This window comes from Mirounga angustirostris, unplaced genomic scaffold (genome assembly GCF_029215605.1).
Source record: "Mirounga angustirostris isolate CCGP_5_RB_7025 unplaced genomic scaffold, mMirAng1.0.hap1 SCAF_4, whole genome shotgun sequence".
NCBI classification, from domain to species: Eukaryota; Metazoa; Chordata; class Mammalia; order Carnivora; family Phocidae; genus Mirounga; species Mirounga angustirostris.
This window is the reverse complement of record NW_026991712.1, coordinates 158,499,421-158,523,944: the sequence shown is the minus strand read 5'-3', so window position 1 is coordinate 158,523,944 and position 24,524 is coordinate 158,499,421. Positions and strand designations below refer to the sequence as shown.

Below are 24,524 nucleotides of genomic sequence, written 5' to 3'. Positions count from 1 at the left end.
ACTGTGTGTAGTAGGCAGAATGGCCCTCAGATAAGTCCTTACCTTAATTTTGGAACCTGTAAATATGTTACATGGCAAAAGAAATTGTGTAGGTATAATTAAGGTCGAACTCTTAAAATAGGAAGATTATCATAAATTATTCAAGTGGGCCCAATCTAATCACATGAAGAATTCTTACAAGCTGAGGACATTCTCCAGCTAGAAGCAGGGAGATGAGGCAGAAGGGGGAGATCAGAGTGATTCAAAGTGTGCAAAGGACTCAAACCTCTGTTTTGACTTTGAAGATGAAAGGGGCCACAAGCCAGGGGAATGTAAGAAGCCTCTAGAAGCTAAGATTCCCCTCCGCACCCCCCCCCCGCCCCCCCCCCGCCAACGTCAGCCAGCAAGGAAATGGAGACCCAAGCCTACAAGTGCATGGAATGGAATCCTCTCAATTCAACCAAAATGAACCTGGAAGCAGACTCTTCCCCAGATATTCCAGATAAGAATTCAGGCTGGCTAACACCTTGACTCTGGCAGTGTGGGACTGGAGCAGAGAACCAATGATCTCACCCAGACTTCTGACCTACAGAACTCTGACATAATACATTTGTGCTTTTTTTTTTTTTTTTTTAAGATTTTATTTATTTATTTATTTGACAGAGAGAGACACAGCGAGAGAGGGAACACAGGCAGGGGGAGTGGGAGAGGGAGAAGCAGGCTTCTGGCTGAGCAGGGAGCCTGACGCGGGGCTCGATCCCAGAACCCTGGGATCATGACCTGAGCCGAAGGCAGACGCTTAACGACTAAGCCACCCAGGCGCCCCAACATTTGTGTTGTTTTAAGTCACTAAGTTTGTGGTCATTTGCGACAGCAGCCATAGGAAATTAATACACTGTGAAACTTCAGAGACACAGGGCAGATGCAGTCAAGGGAGAGTTTTGAAAGATGGGGGTCATCAGAACATGTCTGTATGCTGATGAGAATGTTTCAGAAAGGAGGGGTTGGAGGAGGAAACCAGTGAGGTAGGTGAAGGAGAGGCAGGAGAGGATGCAGCAAAAAGAACAAGTGGAGGATTGGCCTCTGATAGGGGCAGGGGCTCTTCGTCTATTGTAGTAACAAGTAGGCACCATAAACTGTGCCACGGCCTCCCTATGCTGATCTGCACAAGCCTGTCGCTAGGCAGTCAATGGTGATACTAACCCTTCTCTTCCAGTTGTTCTTTTGGCCCCTTAAATGTAATTAATTCAGATCCAAAGACCTCTTTGGAACATGGTGTGGGAGTATACCTGACATTTCTTTGGGGCTTTCTTCATAGTGAATCATTCCAATTTAACCTGGTGGAGGGCTAATGCTTATGGACTCCTAAAGACCTGGATTTAAATCTCAGCTCTACTACACAGTAGGTGTAAGACATTGGGCAAGTCACAAACTCTGGGCATTTTTTTAAAAATTGGGATTATAATATCTACTTCACGACACCGTAAGAATTAGGGATAATGTAAATTACCTTATACAGTACCTATCACAGAGCAGATACTCCTACTCAGCCTGTTCTTTTAAATGTTAGCAATACTCTTCTATGGTGCAACAATATTGGCAAACAATAAATTGACTGATAGAGCCTAGTAAGACTGGAATGATTCAAAAGTCAGACTTAGTGAAAAGTCTATGGGTTTTGGAATCAAAATGATCTAGTTTCCACCTTGAGTCTGCCATCTCCAAGTGGTATGATTTTGTACATGTCATTTCTCATTTCTGAGCTTACTATCGCCTTTGTAAAATGGGGATAATCCAACTCACAGCGTTGTCTGAAAATTATACGAGCAGTTGTAGTAAAGTGCCCAAGACATATGAGCTCCACAACCAATGTTTATTTCCTTCAGTTCTCTCAATCCTCAGGGCAACTGAATAAACATATACACATTAATTTTCTCTTGAAGTCCTGGACTTCTGATGAAATCAAGTTAGTGTTTTGTTTTCTGGTTTTTAAAATTGCTAGTACTAGGCATTTCCTCTAGGAGGAGGGAAGAAACGGCAGAAGTAGATAGATAATTCAGGTCTCTTGATTCCTTATCCAATACTCTTTTCCCACTCACACGTATGCATACACAGACACGCGCGCACATTTCTTCTTTGGTATATTGGGTCTAAATCCACTCTACTGCTTATTTTCTTTAACTTCCCAGCTCTGTCTGTTTCTTATCAATCAAACTCTTAACTTTCAAACTTTAATTTGCATGATGGCCTCATTAATCTAATAGTGTTTTGGCTAAATACTACATTAACATAACCTCACATCTTGGAGGAATAGGATGGGAGCTGTTCATTCTCTAATTACTTTCACTATTGTAAGCCTTATCTCTTCAACTAGCTGTGTAATTTAACCAGAGCATACTTTTTTAGTGCTAGGAGCACCACCACCTATTTCAAATCTGCAATACCAGGACCACTGGACCTATGGCAGAAGAACAATGTCTGGGAAATATCATCTGGACTTCGTCCATGTTTTACATATTCTTTGAAATCTGTCATTAGCCCTTGGATTCTAGGCCTTGCTGAAGCCTGATTCATGCAGCTGGCTTGCTCTCTGACCTACTCTTCAACACAGCTTTGGTGACAGCCAAGAGTTCCCAGGGTCTGATTTTGGCCTGTATTTTGTTTTCGGCCGTACCACTCTCTTGTCTATGTTGATATCCCAAAAGGACCCTATGGCTAAAGTTACATGGCATGTATCCTAGCAGCCTGAATTATGCCAAGCACATATTAATAGTTTATTAAAATGTATCAAATTGGTAGTGATGGGGAGTAAGAAAAAGTATATGTATTAAAGTGGAGGCTGCCCAGGCTCTCAGCAATAGGTCAATGTGTAAAGTCAATGTGTGAATCAGCCTAAAACTGGGAAACTAATCACAAACACTTTCCTGAGGAATAAGACACAAGGAATGAAAGCTTATTGCTGTTTCCATGGAAACATGTGATGGCTCTCTTTAGTATTATATAACCAACATATTAAATAAAGCCAAATACATTGGAGAAAAAGACCAAGAGAGCTGGGGTCTTAGGAAAACTATTATGTAAAGCCAGTATTCTGGAAGATCCCAAAACAAAAGATGAAAAGATATCAGGGAAGGAAGGAATAAAATAAACCCCCAGCATTCACGTTCCAATGAACTGTGGGACAGTAAAAAGAACAGTGGCCCAGGACATAGCAAACATAATTCTGTTTCTGAAACTAAAGTGTTCTATCACTTTGGCAAATTTCGCTGTGCTCCATTTTTATGGTCTGCTATTCCTTCAACATGAATCTCTTCGGGATAATGTAAGGGTACTATTCTACATAAGCATAATAAACTTGTCACAATGAGTTATAAATATTTCTATACCCCCACCAAAATAGTGATTACTTACAGAGGAGAAACTATAGGAAATGCAAGGAGAGACAGAGTAACACTAATAATACAATATTTTAACACACCATTTTCAGAATAAGACCGGTCGAGAGGAAAAAACATAAGTAAGGATAAAGAAGATCTAAACAACACAATCATCTGAAAATCTACTAGTCATTTGGAGCATATGTCCATAGCTAAGCTCCTGATTCTCCCATCTCTTGCCTTCAAACTTGTTGTTCTCAGTCTTTTCCACCTCATTCCATCTTCTCAAATGGTTTAGGCTAAAACCCTTGCAGTCATCCTTGACTCCTCTCTTCTTCTCATATTCCATGTCCCATCAGCAGTAAATTCCATCAGCCATAACTTCAAAATACGTCCAAATTTGGGCCATTGCTCACCACTCCCTCTCCTACTTCCTCGGTCTAAGTCACCATCACCTCTAACCTGGGTTATTGTAATAGCCGCTTAACTGGTCTGTCCCTGCCGCTCTAGTCTAATTTCAAAACAGCTACCAAAGTGAGCCTTTTAAAACATGTCTCAGGTATCAGCATTCCTGTGCTCAAAACTTCCAATAGCTTCCTGTCTTAACCAGAGTTAAAGCCAAGTCCTTATGCAGACCTACTGAACCCAACATGATCTGATTCCTCATTACTACTCTGACCTAATTTCCCACCACCCTCCCTCAATTACCCTCCTCTAAGCTAGGGATTTTCAAACTGTTTGGTCTTGGGACCTCTTTACAATCTTAAAATTTTGGGGGATTGCAAGGAGCTTTTGTTTTTGTGGGTTATATCTATCATATTAGAAATTAAAACTGAGAAATTTTAAACATATTAATTTTAACTTAACAAAACACGTTTACACAATATATTTTTATGAAAATGTGTCTTCCAAAAGAAAAGAATTTAGTGAGAATGGCATTGTTTTACATTTTTGAAAATCTCTTTAATGTCTGACCTAATATAGAAGACAGGTGGATGGGTTCCTTGGTGGCCCAGTGGGTTAAGCGTCTGCCTTTGGCTCAGGTCATGATCCCAGGGTCCTGGGATCGAGTCCCACATCGGGCTCCCTGCTTAGCATGGAGCCTGCTTCTCCTTCTGCCTCTCCTGCTACCCCCTGTTTGTTCTCTCTCTCTTGAAAAATAAATAAATAAAATCTAAAAAAAAAAAAAAAAAGACAGCTGGATTCTCTACTTCTGCATTAATTTATTGCTATGTATCCTTTTGGCTGAAGTATGTGAAGTATATAAAGAAAATATAGATTCATGGAGATATGTAGTTGGAAAAGGGAGGTGTGTTTAAATAGGATTTTCATATAATTGTGGATATTCTCCTTTAATACTATACCAAAACTCAACAAGTGGTACTTTTTTTTTTTTAAAGATTTTATTTATTTATTTGAGAGAGAGAGAGAATGAGAGAGAGAGCATGAGGGGGGGAGGGTCAGAGGGAGAAGGAGACTCCCCGCCGAGCAGGGAGCCCGATGTGGGACTCGATCCCGGGACTCCAGGATCATGACCTGAGCCGAAGGCAGTCGCTTAACCAACTGAGCCACCCAGGCACCCACAAGTGGTAGTTTCTTAAATGTTAGTTAAAACATGGAATTTTTTTTTTTTTTAAGATTTTATTTATTTGACAGAGAGAGACAGTGAGAGAGGGAACACAAGCAGGGGGAGTGGGAGAGGGAGAAGCAGGCTTCCAGCTGAGCAGGGAGCCGATGCAGGGCTCGATCCCAGGACTCTGGGATCATGACCTGAGCCGAAGGCAGACGCTTAACGACTGAGCCACCCAGGCGCCTGAAACATGGAATTTGAAACCTTACTGATGAACTTTTCATATTCTGTTAATCTTAAAAGCCATTGGTCAACCTAATGCTTTGAATGGGTCTTCCATCCAAAGTATGCATGCATGATTTTGTAACATCATGCATTGGTCATTTGGAAAACATTGTTTCACTGAGTTATGCAGATTTCCCAGAGTTGGCACATTTATTATGCAGTATCAAAAATTCACAATACTTGACGTCATCATAATTCTATCAGAAAAGTCTGTATTAAGTACTGGGAAGCTGTCAAGATCATGGTGGCGGACACACATTTTCCAAAATTCAAATTTACATTTGAAAGCTTGAGTTTTATCACTGTCAACAAATGCTACTAATCGTTTCCCTTGAAATGGCAGGCTCCCTTAGTTCATTTTTGAGAAAATGTCTGGCCAAATACCGAATCTGAATAACCACAGTTTGCCTGTTAGTCATTCTTTCAAGGAAAAAAGGTGATCAATAAAAACAGTAAATAATTCAGCTGACAGCTCAACTATACAAGTGCTTTTTCTACAGGCAACCAAGTGCTTTGGTGTGCAACATAGCTGCTTTCTTCATTCTTCCCATTTCCCCATACAGAATATTAAAAAGACATGTACTCACAGACTGGAATTTGGTAAAATTAACAGATTTTACTGCTTCATTGAGAACACGCTTAGTGAGTCTGGCTTCTCCCCCTTGCCCCCATGAGTGGCCATTGCCTTAATTTGTGCCAAGGTGCCAGCAGTTTTACTTTTACTCACCGTTGTGTTTGCATCGTCAATGCAAATATCAACCCAGTGAAAAAGGCAAATAGTGTCAGTATTACTATGAAAATACTTTTGACCTCAGATACCGTGGAAGCATCTTGGGGATGCTAAGGATCCAAGGACCACAGCTTGAGAACTGTGGCACTGAACTCTCTATTGCTTTTGTGCACTTAAATTTGGCCTGGAAAGAATTTCTTTTGCCCAGTTATCCATAAGGCACCTTTCAGTGAGGTTTTGCCTGATCATCCTATATAACATAATACCTCCACTCACCCCCTGCCTCCCCCGCCCCCTGGCACACTCCATTTCCCTCCTTCCCTTTTCTCAATCTTTCTACAGAGAAATTATCACTTGCTATTTATTTTCTGTCTCCCCCCACCAGCTAGCACAGAAATTTCTAAGGGCAATGCTGTATTGCCACCTCCTAGAATCACCCTTTATACCTGGTAGGCACTCAATAAATCTTAGTTGAGGAATTATAATGTAGCTCATAATCCAGCATTCGATTCTAGGGTTTTGGTTTGCTTAGATTGCTTTTTCAGTGATTCATATCTTATTTCCCTAGCAGAATACAAACTCCAAGAACAGAGCATTCCATGTAGTCCCCAAAGCTTATGGCACTTGTCTTCGACATACTATGTATATTATCTTCCCTAGGGAATATTTGTAGTCCCATAGTCAACTCTGGGTATAGCCAGTATACATGTGGAATGGCAGAAAATTGGCAAAAATTTTACCTACTTCTTTCTGATTTGCAACAATTTCTATTGTGGAAACACTGTAATTGGTATATAGCAATGATGACCTCAGCTCAGTGGCTCTGTGTTTCCTACCCCAAAACATGAGGGAAGCAGAAAAAAATTGCCATTAGGATCCTGTTTTCTGGTTGCTGTTAAGCAGAAGGTTCTTGGTTTAACACGCAAAGGTTTATTTTTAAAATGAGCACACTTGACTCTGTGCAGCCAAGAACCTTAAACATATTCTAACTCTTTGATTTAATCTTGCATTTCTGGGAAGCTGACTTAAGGATATGTTCTGTAGCACCGAAAAAAAATGCTTGCATGTTTATCAAAGCATTATTATAAAAGAAAATTTGGACCATCAAACTAGGGGAATAATTAAGTAAACAGCCACATATCCATTCAATCAAATTATGTAATCACTAAAAATGTTGGCTATAAAGACTGTGCAATAACACAGAACCAGGCAATGACATGTTAAGTGAAAAACTATAAAATTTAATATTCAATGTGACTGAACTGTATTTCAAAAAAATTATTTATAAAGAATACAAATCAGAATAAAATATACAAGTTGTTAACAACGGCAAAAGAGAGGAGGGAGATGGGAAGCTCAGATGAGCAGACCAGGTCCAATAACAAACACAACTATATGAACAAATAGACACTAATGCCTTATTCCAATTACTAACTGGATGATTTACCCAAAACGGAGTCTTAGAGTATTTAGAGTTGGCAGGGACTTTGCATATCATGTAGTTTAATCTCTCTCTTTTTTTTTAAGATTTTATTTATTTGACAGAGAGACACAGTGAGAGAGGGAACACGAGCAGGGGGAGTGGGAGAGGGAGAAGCAGGCTTCCCGCCAAGCAGGGAGCCCGATGCTGGGCTTGATCCCAGGACCCTGGGATCATGACCTGAGCCGAAGGCAGACATTTAACCAACTGAGCCACCAGGCGCCCCTAATCTTCTTTTTAAAAGAAGGAGAAACTAAAGATTATAGAGAAAAAAATACTTGCTTAAAATCTCCCAGGAAGTTAATGGCAACGCTGGAGTGGAACCAGCGACATGTGAACACGATGTGTGATTTTGAGGAAGTCACTTCTTCACTTCTTTGCACTGTGGTTTCCTCATTTGTAAAACAGATAGTAGTACTCGCCTAAGGGGCTACTGTCAAGGTAACACGAAATAACATAGGATGGGACCACTACAGCGCTGGCTACATGGTATTCAATAAACATTAGCCTCTTTCCCTTCTGATTCTAGTGAACCGTTTATTACTATGCTGCTACACAGGGGGTAGAGGGGCAGAGCAGGTTGGGGAGAGCTGAAAAGAGAAAGGAAGAGAGGAAAGCAGCAAAGGGGCACCCATGGCAGAATGGTACTTGTGATCCTGATGGTTCTGGGACCCTGCATCACTGTGATAGCAGAAGATACAGCCAATGGGAGTCCTGTCCTGAGACTGAAGTGGGCCCACTCAAGGCTGAAGAGTACAAGACAGGCCAGTGTCCTGTCTCCCTCTCCCCTGCTTTTTTTGTGCTCAATCCCCTCATGCTGATAATTAGTATGAACCCATTCTAATGCTTTCTACTTCACAGAGAGTAATTTGGGCAGTATCTGGGACCAGCTGCTTTAGGGGATGCACACATTAGCAGCAATTTCTAGCCTTTTAACCTAGTTCAGAGAAATGCCATTTCTTCACATGTTAGTTTTTAATCGCTCTGGGAACCTTCAATTCTGCTCCAAATCTGGCAATGTACATTATGTCTAAGTATAGGAAAGGGCAAGGATACCTTACCTAAAACAACGGATGTACAGTCATTATTTTAGTGTCTTTGAAATAAAAAGTATGTCTAGAAATCAAGTTAGCCTGTCAGGCACTGGCTCAGAGTGCTGTGCCTTTAAGGTTAGGAGAAACTGTATCTTTCAGCACAAATTCATCTGAACAACTGGTCTTCTTGATTTGCAACTGTTGACTGATTTCAGATTTAGTTTTCTAGTTTTTCTATCCGCCTACGCTTAGATCTGGCATATTCTGCTGATAACATGGTCTAACTTAGCATTTATTCTATTTACTTAGTTTGACATCAAGTCCATGATTTCCCAGCATCTTATCTTAGACTGCTTCCAGTTCTAAGATTCTGTAGCACTGAGAGAGTAAAGGAATTTGGCTCAAGAAGAGCATGGCTTTTCCCAGAGAAATTGTCCCCTGAATGTTTCAAATTCATTTCTCTCACTCCAATCCCACCTGCCACTACCTTAAATCAGATTCTCATCATCTCTTGCCTTAATCACTGAAATGGCCAACTCGCTGGTTTCCCTGCTTCTAACTCACTTGCATCCATCATTATCTCTACCCCTTACATGACAGGTCATAGAGAGCCGCCTACAGTACAAATATGATCACGTCACTCCTTTGATTAAAATCCTTCAATGGTCTCTTACTTTCTGGGTCAAGTCCCTTTGAACAGGCCCTGCTTATTATCTTACCTCATCTGATTTTAGTTTTCTGACATATTACCTTCTTAGCTTGTGCCTTGTACATGTGAGTTCCCCTCAAATGCGCCTCCCAAGCGCTTCTTCAGGTGGCTGTCAATTCTAGGTGTCTTTCAGCAAACGACACAAATCCCAAGAGGTCCTCCCCAACTTCCCTCTTTTCACTGATTCAATCTGAATGATATTATTTTGAACTTCATTTATTTCTGGGTAACTCTTAAATATTTCGTTCTATTTTTGACAACTATTTTACAAGTGCTTATGTAACATGTAACTTACAAGCATTTATGTAAGACATACAAATTGAACATTTTTAATATGACCCATGAAAGACTCACCTTATTTATCATCATAGGGAAAACACATATCATCTAGTAGCTAACCCAAATAAAATCCAACGAAGTGACTTACTAGGCCTCAATGTCCTTGTTTATAAAATAACAGCATCAGACTAGAATGACTAATAACTCACATTTTTTGGAGAGCTTAGTATGTGCCAGTCATTGTTCTAATATATGAACTCATCTAACACCTTACAACTCTGTGAGTAGGAACTATTACACCTCCAATTTAGAGATGAGGAAACTCAGTCTAAGAGATGTCAAATAACTTGTTCAAAGTCACACACCAAGTACATCTCTAAAAAGGCCCTTCCATTTTGAAAGTCTGAGGGGATTCTATGGTTCTAAAAAATACTCAAATCTAAACTGAATGCAGGGGCGCCTGGGTGGCTCAGTGAGTTAAGCGTCTGCCTTCAGCTCAGGTCATGATCTCAGGGTCCTGGGATCAAGTCCTACATCAGGCTCCCTGCCCAGCAGGGAGCCTGCTTCTCCCTCTGTCCCTCCTCCCTGCTTGTGCTCGCTCTCTCTGACAAATAAAATCTTTAAAAAAAAAAAAGAAAAAGAGAAAAAAGAAACTGAATGCAGAAGAAAGTCAAATCAGCAACAATTGTTTCTACTTCATATTCTATTTATCTATATCTGATCTCCCCTAATGAAATTATATTCCCTGTTATACCTAGCACACTGGCCAAAACACAGTAGGAACTCAATAAATATTTTTGAATTACTGCATTTTCAATTTTTAGCATCACGTATTACACTAAAAGCCAGGTACAGGTCAACAGGCATTACTGGGAAAGATAAGATAAAGAAAATCCAGGGCACCTGGGTTGCTCAGTTGGTTAGGCGTCTGCCTTTGGCTCGGGTCATGGTCCCGGGGTCCTGGGATTGAGCCCTGCATGGGGCTCCCTGCTTGGCCGGGAGCCTGCTTCTCCCTCTCCCTCTGCCCCCCACCCCCGCTTGTGATTTCTCTCTCTCTCTGTGTCAAATAAATAAATAAAATCTTAAAAAAAAAAGAAAGAAAGAAAATCTGATTACTCCTCAATGTTAATGTGGAAAATAAAATTAACACTTTTTAAATATTTCGATGGGGTTGGGGGTTAGCGCCTGCTAAGTTAATCGAGAATATTATTTTATTTGAGATATGTTAACATAATTCTGAAAACAAAAACACGCATAAACAAATGAAAGCAAAAAGAAGATAAGTGTGGTGATACACTGTCACTGAAAAGTACAAGTAACTAAACAGGCGCTGTCAGCCCCTATCCAAACAGGCTTCCAGGTGGTATAAAGCAGAAACAGGCTAGTGACAGCTACAGCAAGAGTAGGAAAAAGAAACAGAGAAACTTGCATGTACTCAAAATATCCTTGGGGGATCCTACCCAGTGTCCCTAGATGGCTTTCTCCTTCCTTTTACTTCCATGAACGTTAAATTTCCTCAGAGTATCTCAATTGGCATAGTTGAATGCCCAACTATATAATATCTACAGGTGGCTCTACTCAATTATGAATGACTTCCCCTGTGACAGCTACTATATTTCGTTTTCTACGGCTGAACAGCTGGTCGTGACTGGCCTGGAAAACGGACTTCTCTTGTCCAGATGTACAGTAACTAGCTATTGGTGCTTTGAAGGATCTATCTCCCACTCTTGATCCCTCTCATTCTGTCCCCACACACATTTCAAACTCATCCCCACCCCAGTTGCCAGGGGTGAAAAAGGGCCCTGGAGTTTCTGGTTGATTTCACCATGCATTTCCAAAATCACTGATGGAAACCTCTCACATGAGAATCACACTTCACAAGTCTCAAATACTTTAACATTCATTAACTCAATCCTATTCACAATCTTCTCAGACTCATTTACCTAATGGGTATCTCTAAACCTTGTTTGAGGCATAGAGAAGTGTGGTACAGTAAACAGAACGTGGATTTTGAAGTTAGAAACCCATGGAGCTAGGTCCAGGTCCTTGCAAATCATGTAACCCCTTTGAGCTATGGGTTATTATGAAGTTTAACTGAGATAAAGCTTGAGGACGTGGATATGATAAGCACTGTGTCTGAGATGACCTAGGGACTTAACAAATTTCACTTCTTATTCCTGCTGGTAAACTTCCTGAGGCTCAGTTTCTTCATATGTAAACAAGGTTAAATACAGTAGTTCCCCTTTATCCATTTGCTTTAAGAGCCACCCATGCAGTCTGGAAGCAAATGATCTTCCTGATGTACTGTCAGAAAGTCAACTGCCTAACGCTACATCACAATGCCCACCTTGTTCCCCTCACTTCATCTCATCGTGTAGGCCTTTTACCATCTCACCTCATCACAAGAAGGGTGAGCGCAGAACAATAACATACTTAGAGAGAGGCACCACATCCACAGAGCTTTTATTACAGTATAGTGTTGTAACTGTTCTATTTCATTAGTAGTGACTATTACTTTCTTACTGTGTCTAACTCATAAATTAATCTTTACTACAGATATGTATGTACAGAAAAAAGCATTATATATAGGGTTCAGTATCACCTGAGGTTTTAGGCATCCACTGGGAGTCTTGGAACATATTCCTTACGGATAAGGAGGGGACTATTGTACTATATAAACCCTGCAAGGGTGGGGGTGGGAGATTTACTGAGATAATGTATGGAAGTGCTGGCTGTATTGGGGACCTTGTATGGGGCATTGCAAAGGTTAATTTCCTTTCTTACTAAAATGGTGCTCAGTAAACATTCTTCCAAACAACATTATAAAGGTGGTTAGTTTAAGGTAGTATTAAAATAGCAAATACACAAAAAGTTAAGCATTTTTGTGATACATTCTTTTCTGTGGAAAGTTACAAATAAGAGCACTTTAAAGCACACTCTATTGGCCATGCGTACATGGGCAAATTCAGCTCTAAGGGCGACTTCCATGTTTCTACACAGCTGGTACTATATGATCCCTACTGGTTTGACTGAAGAAAAGCTATCCTTGGAAAAGAAGTGGAATCCTTTTATCTGATGAAAACTTTTCCTGAGGAAAATACTCAGGTGTATCATAACCTGGATAGTGTGATAAGAAAGAACTGTAAAAGCATGTTCCAAATCTTGTATTTACCATCCTTACCCTTTAGTGGCAAAGAAAAAAACCCAAACTACCAGAAAATCCTCTTCTCCAAGATGGCCATTGTGTCCTGAAGTTTGCTTCAACTTGTGCTGAGACTAGATAAGGGGTAACATTAAGCATCAACTATAGCCGTTTTAAGTATATAAAAAGAGAGACAATGCAATCCCTTATCTTCAAGAAGGTAGACAGTATGGTCCCCCTTTAAGGGAAGTGAGAGTGCCACTCCATTCTGCACTAGTCAGACCATCCCTGATGTGTGGGGTTGGCTCTGGGCACAACAGTGTATGCTGAAATGGGTCCAGAAGGAAGTCCAAGCTGATGACGGGCACAGAAACTATCCAATTTCAGAGATATCTGGAGAAAAAAGGTCTGAAGGAACAAGAGTATCAAGAGCTACCTGAAAAGGGCTTCAGGTGAAATAAGAAACAAAATGAGAGCCAATAGAAAGATACGGGGGGAAAGCAGATTTCAGTTCAAAATTTAAAAAGAATGTTTGTAGTCATGAGAACTATCACAAACGGAAAAGGTTCACCTCCGGGAGGTTACAATCTCCGTCTCTGGAAGAACTGAAGTAAGGGTTAGCCATGTAGTTACAGGGGACGCTCTCAAGGAGCGTCATGAATCAGGCAGAAGTTGAATTTGATGACTTCTGAACTCCCTCTAACCCTGAGATCCTAGGCTTCTATGCCTTTTTACTTCCCTGACACCTCATATTTAATATTAAGGCAAATAACTGAATCTTAACTAAAGCAACTTCTAGATGGAAGAGAACATGGCAAAGAGTGACTCTGAAGTCTTCACATATTGGGAAGATAAGCTCATGTTGGTGGGTAGAAGTTTCCTCCAAATCTGATTTTCACTTCAAAGTTTAAATTTCTCATTTATAGCAAATGCTTATAGGTTGTCTTCCTTGAAGTGACCAGCTCACTTAATTTTGGAGAAAGAGTCTGCCAAATACCCAAGTCAGTTGTTCTTTTAATTAATGATGATGTTCCATGGAAAAGTGGCTACTTGAGCTTGCAACTCAAACAATCCCACAAGTGCCTTTTCCTGAGACAACCATTATACTTAGGATATCTTAAAGATGCAGATACTGAATTCACAGAAGTTGCCAGAGCGCACACAGCTAAAGCTAGGATTTGAATCTAGATCTTTTGGTTTTTGAAGTTCATGCTCTTTCCAGTATTTTACCCTGAAACCAATGAACAACACAAGAGTGTATCCCCAAATAAAGGACGGAGGATAATGAACTAAACATGCCTACTTATAATAAAGAAGGGCATCAGGGTATTGCTGATTTCTAGGTTTCTCCAATGATCCTTAGTTAGGAGTCTTAGCTGCCCAAAAGAATTATCAGATCTCTCCTCTCTCCAGCAACAATGCACTACATGGAATTGGAAACTGATTTGTAAAATGTAAGTAAGTCCAGCTTGTGTGTGTGTGTGTGGGGGGGGGTGGTATGTGTGTGTCTGCATGACTAGAACATGAACAATGGAAAAGAAAAAAAGAACAGGGGGAAACCCATTTGGTTTATCAGTTTCCTGGACTGGGATCTTGTTTTCATTCATGGCAGTGTATCATTGGCCTTGGCACAGTTTCTTAGAGGATGTGTTCTTTATTAGCTTTGCTCAACTTGGCTGGGTTCAGCTGTGTGCTGCCAGCTGGGTTGATGCCAAGGCTGAAACTCCACTCCTCTAAATTCAAGTTCACTTAATAAAGCATGGGTTGTCTCTTGCTCTGATCTAGCTCAGTTAACACTTTCAGTTCTCCAGATCTAGCTCCTTCTCTCCCTCCTCACTCTAATTCCTACAGCATGGAGAGAAGACCTCTGCAACTATAAAGACTTTTCATGTTTTCCTGGGGACACTTTGGGCTGATAAATCTATAGAGTGGGGAAAAGAGAGGATAACAGAATCATGCATGATGGGACCACAAGCCAAATTTAAGAACCTTCTACTACTGACATTCAAAGGAGTGACGGACCTTAGCTGTGTAGGGCAATAGGTAAGAGGATTTGGGAGCAGTTTCTGCAAGTGGAGGGCTATGTGTTTTCAGAAGATCTGCGAACGGGTCTGGTGAAACCCAGGACCCTCCGAGAGGCAGCATGGAGCACACTGTGATGAAGCACACACTCCTCAGCCACACCGTCCATCGCATGAGCACGTTCCAGCTGTCCTTAGCGTGAGACAATGAATCCCGAGAGCTTATCATCAAACCCCTGCCTTCCTGCCGTTGCACCCTCAAAATCTTGTTTGTTCTTTGCTCTGTTTAAGAGTTTGCCAAGTTTTCCTCATCTTCCTGATATACTCGAATGCTTATGTCTTTCCTACTTAGTAAGTCATTATTGAGATTAGAACTGTGATATGTCCTCAAAAAAAAAAAATCATCTCTTTAATTAAAGGAGAGAATGTAATTATAGAGGGTTTATATTACTGGTATCCAGTACGGCTTTCTTAAAAACCACATACACTTATTTAAAATAGGGGATTCTGCAAGTTGACATTGGCACACAGTGGGTGCTGTAATAAAAGCTTGCCAAAGAAAACTACACGGGTCTAAGAATTCTGAAGACAACAGCAGGTGCGGTCAAATCTATGAGGTGCTTAAGTCACATCTAACTATTTGCAGGAGTCTGAGAGATACCAGCTGTTTCATCACATGTGCCAAAAATTTGCTACCATTCTCAGGCATCTGTGGCTGGTGAAGGCCAGGAAAGTGGGCAGAGCCAAGGAGCAGCTCCAGGAAGCTGGAGGAGGGGCACGAGGCAGGACTTTTCTGCCCCTTAGGCAGATATAATTAGAATCAGAGGGAGAATCCCGATCCCTGCTTCCTAATCTAGTGTCACACATGTCATTTCCCCCTTTTCCTATTTCTTTTTGTGTACCATAAGCATATAATCACAAGAAAGCCAGTTACGGGAGTACTGGTTCACTGCACAAACCTCATCTCCTAAGTATGTGTATTTTTTCTGACCAAAATAGAGCATTTAAATGCTTCTGTGCATAGCTCCCTTTTCTTGGGACGTCCAGGCATCTCAATGCAGACAGAACTAGCACACGGTGGGCATCTGCCATGTGCTACTTGGTGCCGGGCACGTGCACGCCCAGTCTCTCATTTCAATTACTCGATCAACCTGGGAAGTGGGCACTTCTCCCTAGCCTCCACTGAGTCCAGCATTACTGAAAGACTGTTCTATAACTGCCGGACACACGGACGAATAAAGGCCAGAGCTTGGTGTGAGTCGAGTACAAGGCCAAAGCTGGAATAATGACAGGGATTGTGTGTGCATGCATGCAAGCGTGTGCGGGTAGGAAATGGTATATTAAAGAAAGGCAAGGCCTGGAACCAGAATATCTGAGAGGGTAAAAAGGAAAACAGCCAAAGAGCCCAGAGGCTGTCCTCATTAAAGGTACCAAAGAATTTGTTTTGTTTATTAATCCGTGTGCCTGCACCTTTTCTGACATGGTTAGTGAACACACCTGACTAGCAGGACATATCAACTGCCAGAAGTTTCCTAGAGAGAGGACATTCTCCTGTTTGCCGTGGCTTAGTAGCAAAAGAAGTTGGGTGGAAAGGCAGGTGTAGAGCCATACAAATGTTTCTGGAGATGAGTGCCCTTTGCCACTCTTACCCTTTTTTTTTTTTAAGAGAGAGAGAGTGAGCAAGTGGGGCAGGGGAGGGAGAGAGGGAGAGAGAGAATCTTAAGAAGGCTCCACGCCCAGCACAGAGCCTGACATGGGGCTCCATCCCATGACCCCAAGATCATGACCTGAGCTGAACTCAAGAGCCGGTCACTTAACTGACTGAGCCACCCAGGCGCCCCTTGCCACTCTTACTTTTGGTCATAAGATTTCCCAAATTTAAAAAAACAGAACATTAAATAGATTTTAATCTGCTGTTAAAATGAGAGTAGTACTCTCACTTTTGTAATTAAGTGAATAATGGCTTTAGATGTTGAATAGAAATGGAATCAGAATACATAGCATGATCTATTTCACTCAACAGATTATTATTGAGCGAAGTGCTGGGGTAGGATATAAAGATGAAATTAATAAATTAGTCCATATAACAAGGACTCCAAGCAGTAATGAATCCTAACTTCCTAGACAAAACAAAAAGAGGAATTTTAGCTCTCTCACTAATGCTTATACTGAAAAACTAGCAGTATTTTACGTGTTGTAGGGGTAACTATTTGTTATATAAAGAAAATAGTTGCAACAGGAGTTGAACTGTAAGAACTCACATTTTGGCTTTTTATTCAAGAATATGCCCCCCAATCTTTTTGTCCTTTTCACCACAATGTCACTGCTTCAATTCTTTCACTGGAATATTGTAACAGCTTGTTAACGGACATCTCTGCCTCCAGCTTCTGGAAGCCACCTGTCCTCTCATTGCTACCAGAATGGCTCTTCTAGAACACAAATCTGACCTGTGACTCTACTAATGAAAGTCCATTCAATGGCTCTCATTGCTTTTAGGACAAAGACCCCGATCTTTAGAACAGTCTAAAAGGGGAGATGTGCACTTCCTGTGTTACTTGCCCAGCCTTTCCTCTTTCTATTCCTCTCTTTACACTCTGCAATCTAGTTGTTTAAACATTTTTTTAGGTCCTCAACACATTTTTTTTTTTTAAATCTTGGGCCTCCACTCCTCTGTTTCCACTGCTAGCTAGAATTTTTCCTCTATCTCCCCATTCTTCCGGTTTCAGCTTAGATGTCACTTCCTTTGGAAGCCTCTTCTGACCTCCACCTTCCATCCTCCAAACTAGATTATGGTCCCTTCTGTATTTTATACCTTCAAAGCTAAAATTCTCTATTTGTCTATATGCTCCCCAAACTAAACTCTAAAGGGAGAAGCTCCATCAATTATGCCAGTGACTAGAATTCAGCTGTGACTTGACAGAACTTGAATGAATGGATGGATGGCTGAAGAAAATCAGCTTATCAGCTGACTTACATGCTGTGACCTACAGTGTAGCCTGGGTTGTGTTATTCTTGCCTCTACCCTACCTGTTATTCTTGCCTTTCCCTGCATAGTTTAGGATTACAATTTAACCAACCATTGTTCTGACCCAGAGTTCCAAAGTGACTATAGTATAGTTACCTATGTAGTTTTACAAGATGAAGAGGCCATCCGTAAAGTATGGGAAATACTTTTTAAATGCTTCACAGAAACAACTGGAAGAGACATTCTGAAAGTTTTGTTTTTAAGCATCAAATTCTTATTCTCTAGACCAGAGTAATTCCTGTACCTCAACCACAGCACTGAGTCAGCTTTTGAAGTGTTCTCTTTATATGATGTCACAGGGTGGAATGAAAGGACAGAGGAGGCCTGGCTGACCTTTCACCCCAACAGGTGTGCTCAAGGGCAGCACCTCTCCTGGATTCCCATATTTGTATCAGCAATATAGAGAACAGCCAGACCCAGTTTACACTTTGTGAAGTCACAAGAGACTGAAGTATAATCCAGATAGCAATATACTAATTTATAATAAAAATGTAAAGATGAAATAGCTTGTATCTCATGTTCTCTTCCTATTGTAAAACTGCATAGGAAGCTAAGCTATAATCTAAAATGGGCTCGCCAAGCTTGAAATCAGTGGGAGGGGGAGTTAGGTGGGTGGTTATGATGGTGAAAAGCCTAATTAAGCATTATAGTCATGCCAAGTAGACTGAACTCTTTGTTTTTAAAAATTTTTTTTAAAGATTTTATTTATTGGGGCGCCTGGGTGGCTCAGTTGGTTAAGCAACTGCCTTCGGCTCAGGTCATGATCCTGGAGTCCCGGGATCGAGTCCCGCATCGGGCTCCCTGCTCAGCGAGGAGCCTGCTTCTCCCTCTGACCCTCCCCCCTCTCATGTACTCTCTCTCATTCTCACTCTCTCAAATAAATAAATAAATCTTTAAAAAAAAAAAGATTTTATTTATTTATTTGACAGGGAGAGAAAGATAGCAAGAGAGAGCACAAGCAGGGGGAGCAGCAGTGGGAGAGGGAGAAACAGGCTCCCCGCTGAGCAAGGAGCCCGATGTGGGGCTCCATCCCAGGACCCTGGGATCATGACCTGAGCTGAAGGCAGATGCTTAACCAGCTGAGCCCCCCAGGTGCCCCTGTTTTTTAAAATTTAAAAAGTAAAGCTTGCTTCTGTTTCAGTTTTATGTTAAGTCACACACAAAAAAAGCGAGGCGTTTACAAAAAAAAAAAAAAAAAAAGTTTCTGCCTTTTATAACCAAGTACCCTGGATTAGTTGCAAGCTTGGTATTTGCTGCTTATGAGAGCTGGCTGGGCCCCAGGAGTTCAGAAGCTCTAAAAAGGATACTACTTCTTAGCTAAGGAGAAACAGCCGGCATGCAGGAGTCAGAAAGAGGCAGAGCCCTAGGCAGGTGGGGGGCAGAGCAAGGTGGTAGGTGAGCTGGACCTGGAATCAAGCCAGAGATAGTCACAGGAGTCACTTGTTACCCATCCCCAAGAGCAGAAACGGACAGGATCACAGGGCGGGAGGGCCCTCAAGGGTCACCTAGTTCAACCTCTCACATTAGGAATCACCTGCTCAAAGACATAACACAAGTTTGTGGCCCAGTTGGAATGAGACCCCATTTCAAAGCTCACATCATATACAGCACGGCTTCTTTCCTATTTCCTATCAGGATCCGGAAGCCAAAGTCCAGGGTCTCAAATGAAGCTTTGAAGAAAGCCTGAAGGAGAATGGGAGAGTACAGGGGAGACGTGTGAAGGCAATATGGCTCTAAATGGCCGTAACAGCTGTCCCTACTGGAAGAGCTCCATGACTTCTCCCTCTAGACTCAGATATCAAGAGAACTAAGTCACTTAATCCTCTGGACTTCACTTTTCTCATGAATAAAATGTATCTGAGAATAATTATAGCTGGTTCAAAGTTACCAGGAATATAAAATGAAATAATGCATGTAAAAGAACATTAAATAAAATTGGTTATTTTTTCCTACTCATTGCCAGCAAGAAACTATCTCATGTTACTCTGAGTTTTTTAACACTTGCCCACTACTGACCAGAAGGTAGGAAGGGAGGAGGAGACGTATGATTAGAAAGAGAACAGGCTTACACAGACAGAACATCTTGTTTTGAGAAATGAATTGAGTAACCGCATTTTTTCCACATTGGATCACTTGCTCCCTAGCCAGGACACTGAGGTGGCTCAAGTTCTGCTGTTACTGAAGGCTACACTACAGAACCTACTGAGGGTATGGGGTGGGGGAGGGCGAGGGGGTCATCGGAGGAGCCCTGGCTGCTGGAATGATGACCCAACGACCCACTCTGGAAATGCCAACTGGAAGAAGGTCTCTCTTCACCTTCTGAGCCTGGTCCTTCTGGTCACCTTCTGTTACCAATCGGAGCTATCCACGGACACGCAGAAGAGAATGAAAAACAGTCAGCAAACACCTCTGGAAGCGTCAACCACAGAGTGAGCCGTATTTCTCATCAGCAGGGTGCAGAGTCAGAAAGGAATGCCCGCCCACGAAGACTCCCAGCTCTTCTGGCTCTCAAGATGGCCTAACGGCTCAAAGAGATTTACCAATCAAAATAACACAATTCTCTAGGCAAGAAAGTGAGAAAATCAACCTACTCACTGACCACAGCCTGGAGCACTGAGGGTTATCCAGTTTGCCTCCAGGAAACAACAACGACTCCGCCACTACGTCCGAGGCACGAGGCACATCTCTTCCTGCGGCTTCCCCAGAGACACTGCCTCACAGGCTCGCGGAGGGACGGCCATGGAGTTCTCCCAGCAACCCCAGGCACTTGTTTCTTGCAGCACAGAGAGGAGGAGCACTTTGCTGAGGCCAGAAGTGTGTCTCCCCGCCGCCCTGCCCCCACCTCAAGGGCTCTCCACCTCAGTGCTGCACACTTCATCCCAGCAACCCTCAGCTCTTCCTTGTCCAGTTTCCACGGCGCCACCCATTCTCCATAAGCAGCCCGAGTGATTTTTTAAACAACAGCTTTATTGATAGATACTTCACATACCATAAGATTCACCCTCTTAAAGCGTACAATTCAGTGTTTTTAGTAGATATACAGAATGGCAGACACCATCCCTATCTAATTTTAGAAGATATTTACCATGCCTGCACTCATCAAAGTCACTTCCCATTTCCCCTCTCCCCCAAGTCACCGGCAACCACTAATTGACTTTTGTCTCTGTGTTTCTGCCTCTTCTGGACATCCCATACAAATGCAGTCATGCCGTGTGGGGTCTTTTGTAATTGGCTTTTTTTCTCTTAGAATAAGGTTTTTCAAGGTATATCTGTGGTACAGCATTATTTTGGGACTTCATTCCTTTTTAATGCCAAACAGTATTTCATATGGAGATACCACATTTTATTTGTCTGTTGGTCACATGGTGCATACTTGGGCTACTTGGACTTCTTGGCTACTATGAATAATGCTGCCATGAACATTCATGATACAGTTTTCTGTGGAAAGGTTTTCTATTCTCTTAGGTGTATACCCATGAGTGGTATTGCTAGGTCACAGGTAACTCCATGTTTAACATTTTGAGTAACTTCCAAACTGTTTCCAAAGTGGCTACACCATTTCACCATCTCACTAGCAATGTCTGAGAGCTCCAATTCCTCCACATTCTCGCCAATACTTGTTACTGCCTTTTGATGATACCATACCCACGGGTGTGAAGTGGGTATCTCCTTGTGGCTTTGACTTGCACTTCCCTGATGGCTAATGATGTAGAGGAGCTTTTCCAGTGCTTATTGGCCTTTTATAGATCTTCTTTGGAGAAATGTCTATTCAAACTCTTTGCCCATTTTTTAACTGGGTTGTCTTTTTCATTGTTGAGTTGAATTCTGGATACAAGTGCAAGTGACTTTTTAAAAGTAAACCAGATCTTGTCACTCCCCTACAGAGTGCCCTCTAACGATTCCCCACTATGTTTAGAATAACATCCAAAGTCTCACTCTGGCTTTTGGGGTCCTACCGGGTTTTGCCACTTTCCTCCTCGCACAGTGCATTCCAGTAGGAGCAGGCTTCTCTCTGCCCCTGAAACACATTCGTTCATTCATGTCTCAGCACCACGGTATGTGTGTCCCCTCCCTGCTTGAAATTCTCTTTCTTGTCATTCAATTCAAATGTCACCCTTTCAGACAAATTTTCCTGAAAAGAAACTGTATCTAAAGAATCTCCCCCTTCCACCAAGAGGAACAAGGAAACTTTTGGGCATGATGGATATGCTCATTAGCTTGACTATGGTTATGGCTTCATGGATGTACATATATATTGAAACTTTTCAAATGGCATACTTTAAATATGTGCCATTTGTTTCACTTCAATTACACTTCAATAAAGCTATTAAACAAAAACTCCCTTCACGATCACTCCTCCACTGCCACTGCTTCATCATACTTGATTCCTGAGGAGAAACTGACGATCGGAAATCACCTTGTTTATTTCTTGATTTCAGTGCTTATCAACCATCTCATCCCACTAGAACAAAAGTTCCAGGAGGGCTGAAATGTTTTTCATCTTTGTAACTGCTGTATTCTCAGCTTGGCTCACAATTAAGTGCTCAATAAATATTGGGCGCCCTGAACGGGTGAAATTGACAGAGGTTTAGAAAAGAGACTGACAGGGCGCCTGGGTGGCTCAGTTGGTTAAGCGACTGCCTTCAGCTCGGGTCATGATCCCAGGGTCCTGGGATCGAGTCCCGCATCGGGCTCCCTGCTCTGCGGGGAGCCTGCTTCTCCCTCTCCCACTCCCCCTGCTTGTGTTCCCTCTCTCGCTGTGTCTCTCTCTGACAAATAAATAAATAAAATCTTTAAAAAAAAAGAAAAGAGACTGACAGACAATACAAAGGGTGGCTTTCTAGCTCCTCAGATTAACTAGTACTTTTAGACATCAGGGATGAGATGCAGCTATCTCAAACTCTATCCTGGATGATGTCCAACATCATCATCATTAGAAATACAATTTACTGTTCAGCTACTCTGTGGTACTCTTCCAGTATTTTATATATACTCTTCCACTGGGAGTGGTTATTTTTATAATGATAGCATAATAATAATAATGTGGCATAATATAATATACATTATATAGTAATTGTAATAAATATAATATAGCATATAATAACCATAATAATAGCAGCAATATAATAAAAACATTTGTTTAGCACTGGCTATTTGCCAGATTTTATGTAAGCATTTTACCCATGTCATGTCACTTATTCCTCACAATAACTTTATGAAGCAGGTGTTCGCTTGCGGACGAGGAATTTGGGGTTTAGAGAGGTGAACTAACTGCCCAAAGCCACGCGGCTGGTAAAAAAAGGAAGAGCTGGGACTCAAACCTACGTCTGTCTTGATGCCGAGCTCATGCTTTTCCCGTTGTGCTACAGTGCTTCTCAAGTGTTCTGATGACATGGTGCTACTCCAGCTCATATACAAAGCCCCTGAGTCCTGACACAGAGGTGCACCCCAAGATGATACTACTCAAACTCCGAACCAGGTCAGGAACCAAAGTGACAGAGAGGAGAGGCTAGGTGCCTGAGAATAAACCAGGATATTGAGAGCGAGGAACTTTTACTTTATCCCAAACTCCACATCTAGCTTCCTTTGACATTTAACTCTTATTGTTTCTGATTACTCTCAGGTAGACTTTGGTTTTTACCTCAGTTGCCTACTAGTGAGGTTTATCGAAGAGACACCGCCCGTGGCAGATCCAGGCAATCCCCCTTCCCAACTTGGGTCCTGATTTCAAGAGCTCACAGATGAGCCTTTACCTTTCGTGCCAGGCGGCTGTAGGTTGTCTCCGGTCAAGGAGCACCAGCCCACAGGGAAGATGTCCCGGGAGTCGAAGCGGCACCAGTAGTCAAAGGCCCCTCGCCACCCGTCAAAGGTGACAAGCACCTCTGAGCCCCGCACCTCCCCAATAGTGGCTGGGCAAATGAAATGAGGGTTCTTCCTGTCCACAGCTTCTAGCTTCATTCCCATTTTGAAGAAGTTGTGGGAAGGTGATGGTGGTTCCTAGATGAGAAACAGAAATATGCAGACCTCCATGCAAAGACAGAGGATGCTGTGGGCCAAAAGACCGCTACCAAATTTGGATGGTGACTAAGTGACCAGCTGCTCTATAAGATTTATAACGAAGGTTAGTCTTTGTTTTAAACGAATTTCAAAGGGTACCAAAGTATTACTTCTTAAGTCCTAACATTTTACCATTTTTGATTCAGACTTTTTTTTTAAGAAATAAAAGGTAACAAAGTTAAATCCCTTTTGTGCCCATTCCTCATGCACATTTTCATATTTTACTATATATATTCATATCCATTTGCATACTTTAAAATTTTATATAAATGGTATTATACCGTACGTATTCTACAACTTTTTTGTCGTTAACATTGTGTTCTTGAAATTTACCTACATTGGTAAATCCAGCTCCAATCCATTTCAAGTGCTAACAGTATTCCAGTATATGTGTATATCACTACTTATTCATTCTCTTAATTTTTTTTTAAATTTTATTTTATTATGTTATGCTAATCACCATACAATACATCATTAGTTTTTGATGTGGTGATCCACGATTCATTGTATTCATTCTTTTTTGACAGACATTTAAGGTCATTTCTAATTGTTCACTATTTCAAGAGTTTTAATGACCATTCTTGCACCTGTTCCTTTGCGCACACGTGGGAGGGTTACTTTAGGGTACATATGCAAGAGTAGAATTTCTGGGTTATAGGAGAGGTATATACATCTTATGCTTTATTAATATTGTCAAATTGCCCTCCTAAGTGGTTGTAGCATTGCACACTCTCTCCAGCAGTGTGGATTTGCAATGTAGTTGCAAAGATAAAGTTCCCAAAAAGTGTTGTACAGTCTGTTCTTTCCCTGGTCTTACACTCTGATCCTGCACCAGT

The 24,524-nt window shown here is 41.6% G+C and overlaps 1 protein-coding gene across 25 annotated transcripts in view; it reads right to left on the bottom strand.

Moving 5' to 3' along the window:
• SCMH1 (Scm polycomb group protein homolog 1) overlaps nt 1–24,524 on the bottom strand; it is a 176,386-nt gene that overhangs the window by 56,728 nt on the left and 95,134 nt on the right. For all 25 annotated transcript variants that reach the window (XM_064589342.1, XM_064589343.1, XM_064589340.1 and 22 more), the window contains one exon: nt 23,385–23,628. In XM_064589342.1, coding sequence (XP_064445412.1) covers nt 23,385–23,628 — 244 coding nt within the window. The remainder of the gene's footprint in view (nt 1–23,384; nt 23,629–24,524) is intronic.